At 40.1% G+C, this 15,275-nt stretch overlaps 1 protein-coding gene across 1 annotated transcript in view; it reads left to right on the forward strand.

Annotated features, from left to right (window-relative positions):
• SNX24 (sorting nexin 24) overlaps window positions 1–15,275 on the forward strand; it is a 170,397-nt gene that overhangs the window by 72,460 nt on the left and 82,662 nt on the right. The window contains exon 2 of the mRNA XM_088475090.1: window positions 10,493–10,576. Within this exon, the coding sequence (XP_088331216.1) occupies window positions 10,493–10,576 (84 nt within the window). The remainder of the gene's footprint in view (window positions 1–10,492; window positions 10,577–15,275) is intronic.

Here is a 15,275-nt window from a genome sequence, read left to right on the forward strand (position 1 = left end):
GAGAGGGTACAAATTGCTTGTTACATTTTTATGGGTATTTTTGGTAACTGTACTTGACCTCCATCTACATAAGGTGGGGATGGTGAGCGTGAACTGCTGGCAATACTCTCCACAATGCTACCTTGCTGCATGTGCGCGCCATTTTGCGGCTCGCCCGCATTGCAATTTAGCGTCGCGGATGTATTCTCTGGCAATGTGCTCACAACGCTAGTTTGCGTCGCTTGCGCATTTTTAAGCCACGCCTCCCCTTCATGCTGCCACCATTTTAAACATTCATAATATTTTACCTTTTTACCTCGAGAGCGCATCAGACTGATGTGGTCCCGGACATTATCTAATACATTTTTATCAAAACTACCAATTCTAGGAAACTGTTTAATACTCTTCCTCGTCATATTAAACCATAAATCTCAATACCTGGTTGCATTGGCACCGTACTTAATATGCATAATATGCCGCGCCGACCCAAGTGGCGCTTCCAACAGCAGCAAATCATTTAACATCTCTACCGATCGCTTGGCCCTCATCCTGGGAGAACCCTAAGTTTTTCAATAAAGATTTAAATTGGTGAAAGACAATCTAGATACTCTCACTTACCTACAGAAGAAATTTCCAGATGCCCCCGCTCACCTACGGAAGACATTTCTAGATGTCCCCGCTCACCTCAACCTAATTATTGAACACTGCAGTCACACTGAGAGCCGGTCCCTAACAAAAATAACAAACCATACACCTGCTCTGTGTACTGAACGGTAAGCTGTAGGGAACAAGTTACCCCTACCAACAAATACAACAAATACTCACTGTTACACACTTTTTCCTGCGCAGAAAAATACACGTTAACCCAGATATTGATAACAATTGAAAAATGTAAACCACAACGGCTTTATTTAAACACGTGGCATCACACACACAAGTACGTATACGCTATTGTGCGACCAGTCGCATACACAATAAAGCACTACCACACAACCGTATGACAACTTTTTAGCTGTGTACGCAAAAGTGCGTCTTTACTGTGCGAAAAACAGACTCAGCCGCGTGCTCAATACTGCGGCACACCTTTAAACGTTAGGTTCTATCAACAAAGGAAAACAAACTTTTTCCTCTCTTGTCCCTGGATTCTAGTCAGCTTCCTTGGCTCACACGGAAACGGATAGCGATCTTTCAGCACAAAGCGGTTGCAGGTAAACCCTGCATGTGGCCTCTCCACCCTTTGCTGAGATATCGATAACCGTATGTACCGTGTGAGTAGGTAAGTGACTTCACTACGAGCCCCCAACTAACGATACTGAATTAGAACCTCTATACACTCCTTCCTATATCTTCTAATATCCTGCCTATACCTTCTAATATCCTGCCTATACCTTCTAAGGATGATGCTAATTTGTGTATGCAGCCATACAGTAAATAAAGACTTCATACCTAGAATCTGTGGTTCCAAAGCACAAAGTATTATTCAAGTAAAAGTACAGTCAGTTATACGCTATTGATCCAGACACAATTCGGCGCAAAGGAATTATACAGACCCAAGTACAGTATACATACGCAGCGCTTCTAGACCAGATGTTAGGCATCAGCAAGAAACCCCTCGTCAATCAGCATTCAGCACGAAGACTAAAACCCAGTATTGGAGCACACATATTTATACCCCCCAGAAATAGACAAAACAATAGAGAAGTTTGTTGCTGATGCCATTGGTTCCCAAGGGAGGTGCATCTGTTACAGAGCATTTAACAGGCTGATTCAAATAGACCCAGCCTCCAACAACTGGGGGTCTCTGGTTTCCCGCCTCATGCAACATCCTAACAGTTGTTCATATAATATACATTTTGTTGCTTGAAGTCTCTGCGGTCCATTAGTTGAGAATGCATGATGCGATCTCCACACCGATAATACCGGAATTCTGTGGAAAGAGTACGCATCAGTACAAAACCAAACACTGCTTACTTAGCATGTATAAAACCTTAGTTACCAAATAATCTTTATTTCACAGCATTTATACTAAATGAACAAACTTAAATCTTATACCTTAAAGCTTATGGAACCTTGTATGTGGATATGTAATGTGTGAGTATGCGGGGTTTGATATAACGACGCTAGTTAACTTGGAGCAGATGCGTGCGCATAAAGCTAATAAACAGCGTTTTCATATAGGATCTTATGCATTCGCTAATATGCGACTAGTTAACAGCGCAATTGTGCGTATTAATATGTATATGAGAAATGGTGAAAGATGCAATCGCATGGTGCTAATAGTAATATCGCCATATGTACTTAAATGTGAATTTATCTAAAATGGCGCTTGGACGGCCATTCGCAAAATGGCGTCTTGCAATCTCATTTCCAAGATGGCGTCATGCGGCCAGTCGCAAGATGGCGTCGCTGCGATTCAATTTTAAACTGATCTTGTCTCAGCCAATAATCCAGCTTCGACAATATAAATATATATATATATATATATATATATATATATATATATACACAAAATGTTTGACCGGCACTCCAATATAGAAATGGAAAATATACCTGGGTGCCCTCCCCGGGAAATGGCAATCTTCAAAATATACCAGAAAATAAAGGTGGCACTCCTCGGATTTTTCACTAATCGCCAACTATGGTCTTGTGTCATTGCCAACGTTTCAAACGTTTAATCACATTTTTCGTCAGGGACAAACAATACATAACACATCACACCCAATGTGCAGACTTCCCCCGGAATCACCGCCGTCCTCCGTGTACCTACGTCATTACGCATGACGCTACACGGTGGTCAGGTGACTATCCGGGTCCAATTAACATCAGTGATAACCATCACCAAGGAAACATAATAATAAAAACACACAGTACGAACTCACATGGAACCATATATTAGGACGGAGGGACCTCCTGTACCAGAGGTTATCATCCCGTCTCAATATCAATAGATATATTAATATACTTTACTAAGCACAAACCGTATCCATGCCATAGCACAAGTAAACTGCCTATAAAAATAGGATCGTAATCCCATTTAAAGATGGTTCTATTACTGCATGCAATGAAACACCATCAAAAGCAAAGCTTACTCATGGCAACATACTGTTTACAGGAAAATATGAAAAAATACTTGATGATTACGCCCATGTTGTAACACATTCGACATTCCACTCCCTCACCTCTGTAGTAATACATTATCCTCGCTCACCTCTGTAGTATTACTACAGGGGTGAGGGAGTGGAATGTGTTAAGACATTACCCTCTCTCATCTGTGTACTACTATAGCAGTGATGCATTACTATAGAGGTGAAGGATTAATGTGTTCCTGGAGTGCGTGTTTTGCATGCGGAAAAGTATCGGGTGCGATCCCGCTATTCCCCTTGCAAAATCAGCACCCGGCGAAACTGAAACAGGCGAAAAGTCCTGTCAGAAATGGGGAGCTCAGCCTGACACCTCCCTAAAGATGCTCTAACATTGGGGATCACGATAGATGTCCCCGATTAACCCTAATGAAAGTATTTAGGGTACTTAAGTTACAATTCGTGCCAATTAGTGCATTAACATAAGTGGTGAAGAATAGTATTAAGTAGTAATTTTTTGTGAAAATAGCTAGTCCCAGCAAATTTAGGGTTCTTGAAAATGGGTGCTACCATATTTTTAAGTTGCTAAAGTGAAGTTTTAAATTACGTAAAAATACACCTGCCCCATACTTGGGGACCCCCCAGAAGTCTATTTTGCACTTTTTCGGCTCCAAAATGAAAGTATTTTTGGGGGGTGTTCTAAAGTCTTTTTAACTTTTTTTTTTTTTTTTACACAGTTTATTTTTGGGGGACTGTCCCAAGGGTACAGGGAGGTTGCACTTTTTCCCGCCTGCCATTCATAGGCGAAACTTCTCCGCCAATTACATTGCATTGACTTTTTTCGCGTACACGAAAAGGTCTTTGGAATTGAATACGGGGATAAGTTTTCGCCTGGCGAAATGTCATCCGCTACACTTCTCTGCGGATTCGGACTTTCCACCACTAATTAAATACGGCCCTTAGTGTTGCAGGTGTGGCATCATCTGTTGAGTACTTCTTTCCGCACAGTTGTTTTTTCAGGGATGGGAATGCTGAGAAATCACAGGGCGCTAAGTCCGGGCTATATGGAGGGTGTTCCAGTGCTGTCCCATCAATTTCAGTCAGTGCTGCCAATGCAATAGCAGCAACACGTGGTCAGGCATTGTCTTGGAGTAAAAACCTCTGTTTCTTTAGCAAATGTGGTCTTTTCTTGTGGCTCCAAGCTAATTTTTTTTTTTAGGAAGTTTGCATAGTAGTCACCATTAATTGTCCCAGTGCTGTAGGATCATATCGTGTGCATCGAAGAACAGCAGAAGCATGACTTTACACGCTGAAGGAATCACACTGAATTTTTTGGGCGGAGGCGAATTTGCGTGTTTCCGTACACTGGACTGTTGTTTGGATTCCAGATCATAAAGACGAATCCACTATTCATCACATGTCACAATCGATGTCAGGAAATCTGGTATCCTCTGCGACATACGAACGATGTTCTTGCACAATTGAACTAGACGTCGCATCTGCTTTTCTGTGAGATTTCTGGGTACCCACCTGGCGCACACGCGATGCATTTTCAGTTCCTTTATCACAATATGCTGAACCCGTTCGAATGAGATGCCAAATGAAACTGAAAGTTTGCGTAAAGTTAACCTGTCATTTTGCAATGTCTCCTCCATTGCTTTGGCAATGTTGATATCTGTAACCACGGCGGATGGTCTCCCAGAACTCGCTTTGTCACTCACTCGCGTATTACCCTCTTCCACCATTAAAATACTGCAGCACGGATAATTGGTTCTCCGCCTTATGCTTGTCGTAACATTTTATGAGTTTCACTTAGACTTTTTCCAAGTTTAACACAAAATTCAATCACACATCTCTGATGTAATCTCACAGACACGTCTTCCTCATCCGCCATGACGAAACGTACAAAGATCTTCCACTTGCTGTGACCAAACAGAGAAGACTACGGCACTGCAACCGCAGGTTCAGATACATCAATGTATGAGCTTCAAAATAACCAGCATAGAGTTGCCACGTTTACCTATGGCCTATGGGACAGAAAAACAGAGGCAGTCTCATTACTTTTCAAACAGCCCTCGTGTGTGTATGTATATATATATATATATATATCAGTTTCGCCAAAGTCCGCACTCTACGCCATTAATAGAGGTCAACAGGGCGGTGCCCCTTAAAGGACCAAAAAGGATCCACATATAAAAAAAATCTAAAAGAAGGGCACATATAGGGATCTTCATCAGGATAGCAACATATTGTATGAACCAGTCAACTCCGTGTGTGTTGAGGAGTTGACTGGTTCATACAATATATTGCTGTCCTGATGAAAGTCCTTATAGGACTAAAATGTCGACCAATACATTGAAGTTTTGTGAGAGTTCAAATAAAGATTCGCTACTGTTTACTTACTGCTACTTGGTGAGTGCCCTTCTTTTGGAGATATATGTGTGTGTGTGTGTGTGTATATGCATGTATATATATATGTGTGTGTGTGTATACACACACACACACACACACCGTGTAGTCGCCGCTACTAAGGACTAATAAAAACTTAATTTACTTAATCTTTGATAATAGTGTACTTCTTTACACTGGGGGCAAAAAATAAGCTAAGCATATAAGTTAAGATGGTATGAAGGAAATGAAGCTGGGTACTTAGCTAGTCCTCTATAAATATCAACCAGTGTCTATTCCAGTACCAGAGGTTTATTGGCAAAAAAATTACCTTGATCGGTCTATGGTATTTGAATAATTAAATGGGAATAGTGGATTTTTTTAACATTATTCACAGTATCTTTAGAGGAAAAAAAACGACATTTATCCAGGTAATAATACAGTGAATGCACAGTGAATGCATCCTAATATGTTCTTTATGTTCATAGAGCAGCTGATCTCTCCCAGGCTGTGCTTCCAGCTTCTTCAGCTCTGTTATGTGATTGGAAGGAACAGCTGGTAGAAAACATAGACTGCTTTTGCAAGCCAACATTTTTTCTGTAAGTCATTGTTCCAAAAATGAAGCCAAGATACAAATTGTCTGATTATGATAGATCATGGAACTAGGAAGGGTCTTTGTTGGGGGGGTGAAAAATCAATGCCAGATCTCTTGGAACTGATCCTCTTTATCATGCACAATGAATTGAGGCAAGAAATATGCTGATTCTAGATTCTGGGTGACATAGATATATAAAAGGATGCCTGTGGTCAGGATTTTACTTTAGCAGTTTTTATTTGTTGTTTTCTGTTTGTTTATGTTTTTCATTACATTTATTATGTTGCTTTGGCTAAAAAAAATGTCTGGTGTTATAGCTTCTTTATATATGTGTTTAACTATTTACAACTATGATACTGTATAAGCTTTTTAGGCATCGATTAAACCATGGTTTGCCCATACACATGCTTGGATATTTTCAAAATGTAGTCTATTTATAACTTTATGGGAAGATGTTGGGCAACTCGATTGAAAACCCCCCTTCTTCTTGTATGTGTTATTTTCAGTTTTCTATTTAAAAAAAAAATATATTATACTGTAGCTTGTTTTTGTTGAGCTGCACTACACTCCGGAAGGATCAACTTCAGATTCTCACAGCTAATGCTTCATGGTATTCTGGTCCTATAGTACTTTTACGTAACCAGTGGTTCTTAAATATTCTTTTTATTTAGAATAGTTGACATAAAACACATTATAGTAAAAAAACAAGTGCAAAACATGTACCGCACAGTACGACCAATACACTCTATACCATAGAATTAGTTTGTACAACACAGTAAATTGTCAACCGATTTTAATATAATAATAACCAAGCAGGAACAATCATAATGAAAAATATAAAATGGAGCACAAAAGGAAAAGAAGACAAAAGAAAAAGAAAAAAGAGGGGTAGTGGGAGAACCATCCTGCAGAGCACTGCACTACTAAGTGAAGACCACCTTCACTCTGTACCAGGTACCCGTTTATTAAACGTAGAGTACCAAGAGTCCCAGGTAGCATGAAAATTTATCATATTGCCATGGAGCAGGGCAGTTATGTACTCCTCTGAGGCTAGGCACCTAATTGTATTAATCAGAGCATTCATTGATGGAGCTACAAGTTGTTTTCAATTCAAAGCCATTAAAAGTTTTGCTGCGTTGTAAATGCGGCCACAGAATTTGTTTTGAAACTTAGAAAGGGATCTCAGGTTTGCACAAAAGCATTTGTGAAGGGTCCTTAGGAGGAGAAATGCCGATCACTCTGGGTACCAAGGATATGACTTTGTCCTAATTCTCGTATTTAGAGATCAAGGGGGCAGGCCCACCATATATGCCAATAAGAACCCATATTACCACATTGTCTCCAGCAGAGGTCAGATGAACCCGGGAATATATGATGCAGCTTTTCGAGCACCATATACCAACGGGAGTACACTTTGTAGGAATTTTCCTTTATATTAGTACTAATGGAGGATTTAGCCACCCATCACCTGATGTCCGCTCAATTTCTTCCTCTAGACACACTCCCAGGTCTCGTTCCCAAGCTAATTTAAATGATTCTTTAAACACAGGAAGTGAGGGGGATAGCACTGAATACAAAATTTGAGATAGAGCCCTTACGGAATGGGATTGAAATGCCTGCGGCTCAAATCCCGACAGCGATTGCCCGGCAGGATCAAGATCCCGACAGGGGCAGGTAAGTATCCTAACCTCCCCTGTCCCCCCCCTCCCCTAACCTTCCCTTAGTGGTGCCTAACCCTAACCTATTCCCGGGGGTGCCTATCCATAACCGCCCTTACCGTTCCCTAAACCTAACCCTCCCAGGGAATGCCTAACCCCTCCCTGTGGGGGTGCCTAACCCTAATCCCCCCCCCAAACCTAACCCTGCTAGACTCCCTAATCCTAACTCTTTAAAGGGTTAATAGTGTAAATATTTTTTTCCCCCCGATGTCCATCTTGAGCAGTTTAAAATGTTTAACTCTACTGAATATATTTTTAATGATCTGCTAAGAGATTGTATTGTTGTAATGCAAACCAATTTCCGAATTACAGTGTTTATTTTTCAGCTTGTAATTCTTCATTCTTTATTTTGGCACTTTGTTACGTGAACCGATTTCCTCACATTGTTAACAGTAAACTGCATGCACTTTCTCAGTTCAGATGGCTCTAAAATAATTTTTATATCCCCAAAAAGTATATTATACTTACATAATTAGTTCATTGGAATAAACTGCTTTTTAATTGGCATCATGCAAAATGTTCACTGCAGCATCACTCCTTTAGTTGTCCATTCTAAGTCTAGTCTTTTTTTTTTTTTTTCCATCAAAAATAATAATGTAGACTAATTTCAATTGTCGTACAGTGTATTCAAGCAGTTGGCAAGTACTTACTGGCTACAAATGCAAAGCTTTATGGGCAGGTTCAATTAGCTGCGGGACTTACTGCTTGGCTGTAGCTACCGGGTTTAACGCCCAGAGTTATTTAATTACTTGCCAAATTCCACGTGCTGTAAACCTGCATCTAACACTTGTTTACCCATAGCATTAGGTCTAGTGGTCTAGTGCCCGGAGCTATGGAATTACCCCATGCAGTAAGCCCTAGAGTGTGCACTTAACACAAGGGGTAGTGGTAGTAATTGAATAGCTTGGGGCATAGCTGCACGATAAGTCCCACGGCTAATTGAATCTGACCCTTAATATTTACATTGGTTTCATTGCCACAAAAATAAAATGTTGCCATTAATTTAATTTTTGTAAGTCAATTTAATACTAATGTAGTAAATGTTTGAATGCAAGCTTTATCTTAAGCACAATTTATAATACAGTGCGTGAAAATCAATAATGCTTCCAGCAATGCTTCTTTATTTTGACTTCTGTTTTCATAAGAATTGACAGCAGTACAATATGGGAGTACATTTTTATTTTCATTTTCCAATGCTCTTCAGTCGAATTTCAGAGTCATCATAAAGGAAATTATCCATACCAAGCACATAAGGGCAACACACAGTGTAGCAGCTAAACTGCGCAGTACATATTTGCAAATATGTAGCTATACTCCATTTTTATAATTGACATGCAGATAATTAACTTAATATGCTATGCCTAATTAAAATATGTATGGTATAAAATATGAAATAATTGTTTGTCAGTTATCTTTGGATATTAAGATTTCCCATTATTTTCTGGGCAATCTAATTTTGTACATGTCTCTCCTGGATGGGTAATCGCTCCATCCCATTACGTGGGCAGGTTACATGACCAGTAGTTTCCCCCATTCCATGTTTCACTGTTTTTATCACCCTTATTTTCAACTGATGTAAATTGGAGACCCCACTCAGGGAAGGTAAATGGCTACTCAACTTTACTATTTATGACTAAGAATATTCTTAGCGGGGGGAGCTAAATGCCTTCATGTTGCGTCACCCATGTCGGGTTTGTACACTAATAAGTTTGGTCAATTTCATTAGTTTTTAGGATTTGTACAGTGTGCGCAAAATATCTTCCATTGAGATGGGAGAATGTACAGGCATCGGCCATATGAATATAATTGCAGAAACTGTTTTGCTGTGACTTGCTGGAAATTTTTTTTTGTTTAATAGGGAAATTTAGGACCGCTCACTGTGGCTAGGGTCACTGACGATTGACAGGGTGTTATATGAGCTATGCTGCAATACTTGTCATTTTTTGATAGGGTTATTATAACATGTGTTTCCAATATTCTAGCTTTCCTTTTATTCATTTTTTTGAGGACCCCTTCTGTGTAGCTTGTCTTCTCTCACCTCCTGACCTCCGTGTCAGTGACATGTTATATTGTTGGCTACTAATTAGTGAGTCTGGAGATCCCACTTTTCTGGCCCTTTAACCTTCCAGTGGTTACTGGAATCAGCACATTCTGTCATATGTGTCACACACCGAAAACACATTTTAGCACATTGTTTTTGTACATAATAAATAGTAGGTAGTTACCCCAGCTGAGACTGGAGATGAATGTGCAGGTTACAGAGACACTAACCTGTCATGTACTGTGTTTTGATGCAAATGCACTTCCATGGAAATTGAAATATTTAAATGGACTGCTCTTTCCATCTGCATCAGGATTACAACACCAGTTGCATGCGTAGTACAGAGGCAGACGTCTTTTGTGGGCCGGAACTCATATTCATCTTACCACTTTTTCTATTGAAATGTACTGTTTAAAGGACCCTAACTTATTCAGAATATTAAAATGTTATGCCTCCTGGTACTGAATGGAAAACTGAATTAACTAATTAATTAAATTAAATATTATTTATATTAGTGTTTCTCACAATTAACATTGACTTATTTCATATACACAGGTATATGTTTCTAAAAAAAAAAATTATTTCATTTTAAAATGTTATAAAATGTACGCACAGACACAAACTGTATAATATATTTACACAAGTTTAATGTGAATGAGAGGTTTCATTGACTCTTCTATTTTACTTTCAGGTCTTTAAAATAGAAGTGTTAGTGAATGGAAGAAAACATTTTGTCGAGAAGCGGTACAGTGAATTCCATGCACTCCATAAAAAGGTAATTGCTTAAGCACTGTCTGGCAGGCATGCGTGCTTTCGCTTGTTTTACCATACCGATGTCATCTCGTATGTCTAAATTGACAGTACAAAAACTGCTTGTCATTTTGTTGCTGTAGTGTTGAGTGAGGCAGCTGGGAACCTAATCAAACTGTTGCCGGGCACATCACTGAAATCACAAAGCTGTCATTGACAGGCTGACTCTTGTGACTACTGTGACCCTTCATATTAATATGTCAGAAAAACAACTGTACTTTGCATTTAATAGTTAGTGGCAGTACATTTGCTTTTATTTCAAAAGGGTTTGTAAAAAGCCAGAATTCCTGTGATTGCAGCCTTGATTGGTCCTCCTGATCATCCCCTCTTTACAGAGTGCCCAGGAGGGTGAGACAGACCATGGAACAACCGGGCAAACCGCATGACCTGGGGCTCTGGTGAATGGTGCCCTGATAATGTTGAAATGAAACAAACAAGATGTGTTTTAACTGCAGACTTTCAGATTTAATTTGAAGGTAATTACATCCAAATCAGGTGAACGGTGTAGGAATTACAACGGTTTCTATATGTGCCTCCCACTTTTTAAGGGACCAAAAGTAATGGGACAAACTAAACAATCCTAAATCTAACTTTTACTTTTTAATACTTTGTTGCAAATCCTTTGCAGGCAATTACAGCCTGAAGTCTGGAACGCATAGACATCACCAGATGCTGGGTTTCATCCCTGGTGATGCTCTGCCAGGCCTCTACTGCAAATGTATTCAGTTCCTGCTTGTTCTTGGGGCATTTTCCCTTCAGTTTTGTCTTCATCAAGTGAAATGCATGCTCAATCGGATTCAGGTCAGGGGATTGATTTGGCCATTGCATAACATTCCACTTTTTAGCCTTAAAAAACTCTTTGGTTGCTTTTGCAGTATGCTTCGGGTCATTGTCCATCTGCACTGTGAAGCGCCGTCCAATGAGTTCTGAAGCATTTGACTGAATATGAGCATATAATATTGCCCGAAACACTTCAGAATTCATTCTGCTGCTTTTGTCAGCAGTCACATCATCAATAAATACAAGGGAACCAGTTCCATTGGCAGCCATACATGTCCACGCCATGACACTACAACCACCGTGCTTCACTGATGAGGTGGTATGTTTTGGATCATGAGCAGTTCCTTTCCTTCTCTTCTCTTCCCATCACTCTGGTACAAGTTGATCTTTGTCTCATCTGTCAGTAGGATGTTGTTCCAGAACTGTAATGGCTTTTTTAGATATTGTTTGGCAAACTCTAATCTGGTCTTCCTGTTTTCGTGGCTCACCAATGGTTTGCCTCTTGTGGTGAACCCTCTATATTCACTCTTGTGAAGTCTTCTCTTGATTGTTGACTTTGACAGATATACATCTACCTCCTGGAGAGTATTCTTAATTTGGCCAACTGTTGTGAAGGGGTTTTTCTTCACCAGGGAAATAATTCTTTTGTCATCTACCACAGTTGTTTTCCGTGGTCTTCCGGGTCTTTTGGTCTTGCTGAGCTCTCCGGTGCGTTCTTTCTTTGTAAGAATGTTCCAAACACTTGATTTGGCCACACCTAATGTTTTTGCTATCTCTCTGATGGGTTTTATTTGATTTTTCAGCCTAATGATGGCTTGCTTCACTGATAGTGACAGCTCTTTGGATCTCATATTGAGAGTTGACAGCAACTGATTCCAAATGCAAATGTCACACCAAGAATCAACTCCAGACCTTTTACCTGCTTAATTGATAATGAAATAACGAGGGAATAGCCCACACCTGTCCATGAAATAGCTTTTGAGTTGATAGTCCCATTACTTTTGGCCCCTTAAAAAGTGGGAGGCACATATTGAAACTGTTGTAATTCCTACACCGTTCACCCGATTTGGATGTGATTACCCTCAAATTAAATCTGAAAGTCTGCAGTTAAAGCACATCTTGTTTGTTTCATTTCAAAACCATTGTGGTGGTGAATAGAGGCCAAAATCTGAAAATTCTGTCAATGTCCCAATATTTATGGACCTGACTGTATATTTACATTGCTTGCGACTGTTTATTCCTGGTATTTTTTTTTAAGCCTACAAAAAGCAGATATTTCACAATTGTGCTATCATTGGATGTTTATGGGGTGTCTGATGCTGATTCCATCACTGAGTTCTACAGGCTACTTTCATTAAAAGATCTACATGTGCCATTATTCTTTTCCCCAGTGATTGTTAATTTCACTTGTTCAGCCAAGTGAAGGAGATGGGCAGATACAGCTGGTTCTTTCTAGTCCATGGCAGTGAGAAGTTGTCTAAGCTCAAGTGCTGAGAACTATTGTAATCAGAATTTGTGATGAAAGTACTGAATGATTTGAATATCTCCAGTGATATAAGTAAGGACAAAGAGCAAAATATAACAAAAGGACAGGTGGATAGTTTCCCAAAAAACTGTCAATCGCTCACATGGTATAGAGCTATAGCATAAGGCAGTCAAATCTCAACCAGACGACCAGGCAATGTTTTAACGTTAAATCGTTAACGACCAAGCAACACAAGATATATCGTTCGGTCGTTTGAAAGCTTGCACAGAGTGTATGCACTATATTGTTGTTCTGGGATTCAAGGGAAATTGGAATAATCATTGCTTTGTTTGCACATCGTCTAGTGTGTACCCAGCTTAAGACAATGAGGGAACATTTACGTATGGGCACGTACTGTGTAAAAACAAAAGTAAGACTTCATTGTGATTTGCAACATTAACCATGTTTAGGTGAGGACTCCTGTTCCCACATCATAGTGATTAATTTATATATTTTTAAGGTGGATTTAAAAGATCTAACAATCTATTTTATATATGAAAAAAATGTTGTAAATATTGCAAGCAGCTTATGAAAATCAAATAGAGTAGTGTGAAACTGGCTCAGCTGAAACAGCTACTGGTTAAACCATAGTGGTAACAAATAAAGAAAGTAAGAAATCAAACAGAGATTAAGGTGTAGACACAATTAATCAATGGCAGAGAATCATCCATGGAGTATTTATCATCTAGCTTCCCTGGTCCTGCAGGACACCTGTATTTTTTCGGGTTTCATGTTCTTCGTCCAGTGTAATTCATCACTCACCCACATGGTCAAAGACTCCAGCAGCTGTGATGATGGCCCCTTGAAAGGTTCAGACATTTATAAAGTGAAAGAAAAGGGTTTGTATGTGCCTTGATATTGATAACAAAAGAAAAGGATCTTGTCCTTTATATTCCATAGAGGACCCAAAGTCTGGTGTTTTAAATCTGATACACATTAATATATCTGAACAACTGTAATCTGGATAGAGCTAAACACGTAAACATTGAAGAAACTAAAGTTAATTTATTTCTGAATGTTTTTTATCATTTGATTGTTTTTAGTCTCTCGAACTATTTGAATAAATTTCCGACGATGTGGCCTATTTATCAATTATTATTTGCGGGATATCCCCCACAAATATAAAGTTTTCCCCAGATGTATGTAGTCTCCCGGTTTCATTTGCAAAATCAGCCCCCGTAGGTTTCTAAGGGGGCTGCTTTTTAGAGTAATATACCAAGCATTCCGCAGCTTTGTCCTGTTAGCCCATTGTAGCCTATGGGCTACATTTCGCAAAAAGTACCAGGAGAGGTATCCGTAAGATCCCTCTCCGGCACTCACACCTAGCGTATGCATGATCAGTAGACCATGCATGTGCAGTCATATACACGGCGCCTGAATACGTAGTGAAAGTATACCCTTTATATGAATTCCTGTTCTTTTGCTTTTCATTATTTTATTATCATTATCTTTAATGTATAAAGGGGTTGGGTATGATATCCCGGCTGTCGGGATGCCGATGTTCTGAATACCGACAGTGGCATCCCGACAGCCTAAATACCGACACCCATTGGAACGCAAGGCAAGTTTTTTTCCCTACCCTAACCCTCCCTCCCCAGTGCCTAAACCTAACCCCCCCTTCCTAGTGCCTAAACCTAACCTCCCCCTCACCGCACCCTAAACCTAGGTCCCCCTCCCCGGTGCCTAAACCTAGCCTCCCCCTAGTGCCTAAACCTAACCTCCCCGCACCCTAACCCTCCCCCTAATGCCTAAACCTAACCCCGCTACCAAACGCAACCCCACCTGTGCACCCCAATACTTACCATTAGGGATGCCGACGGTCGGGATACTGGTGCCGGGATCCCGACCTGTCAGGATTTCGGTGCCGGTATTTAAACCGTCGGCATCCTCTATGTCGGGATACCGACTTCAACCCGTATAAAGTGACACAAGTGTTCCATAGCTGTTAAAACTTGCAACAGCATACATATGTACTGATTAATTAAGACAGTACATAAATGCTCATAGCTACATAACTGCATTGTGCAGTTAGCATAATTATGTAGAGCGGACAAATGGGAGAGGGCCTTGCTAATACAAGCTTACAATCTGTAGGGGATATGGATGGATACAATGGCAGTGAATAAAGCTGGATACACACTGGGCGCTATATATCGGCCATTCAATCGACAGCCGATATATTGTGAGTGCCTCGGCAGGTGTGTACCCCCGATATGCCTGTGAAGACTTATCGCATCTGTTCTGCAGCATAGCAGATGGGCAATATATCTGCAGATATGTGGGCGCATCTGGCTGTGTGTACAGGCAGTCAGCCAACCGCCCGTACACTTGCTGTAGGGTGTGCAGGTGACAGACAGCT

This window comes from Taudactylus pleione, unplaced genomic scaffold (genome assembly GCF_031769625.1).
Source record: "Taudactylus pleione unplaced genomic scaffold, aTauple2 ptg000162l, whole genome shotgun sequence".
NCBI classification, from domain to species: Eukaryota; Metazoa; Chordata; class Amphibia; order Anura; family Myobatrachidae; genus Taudactylus; species Taudactylus pleione.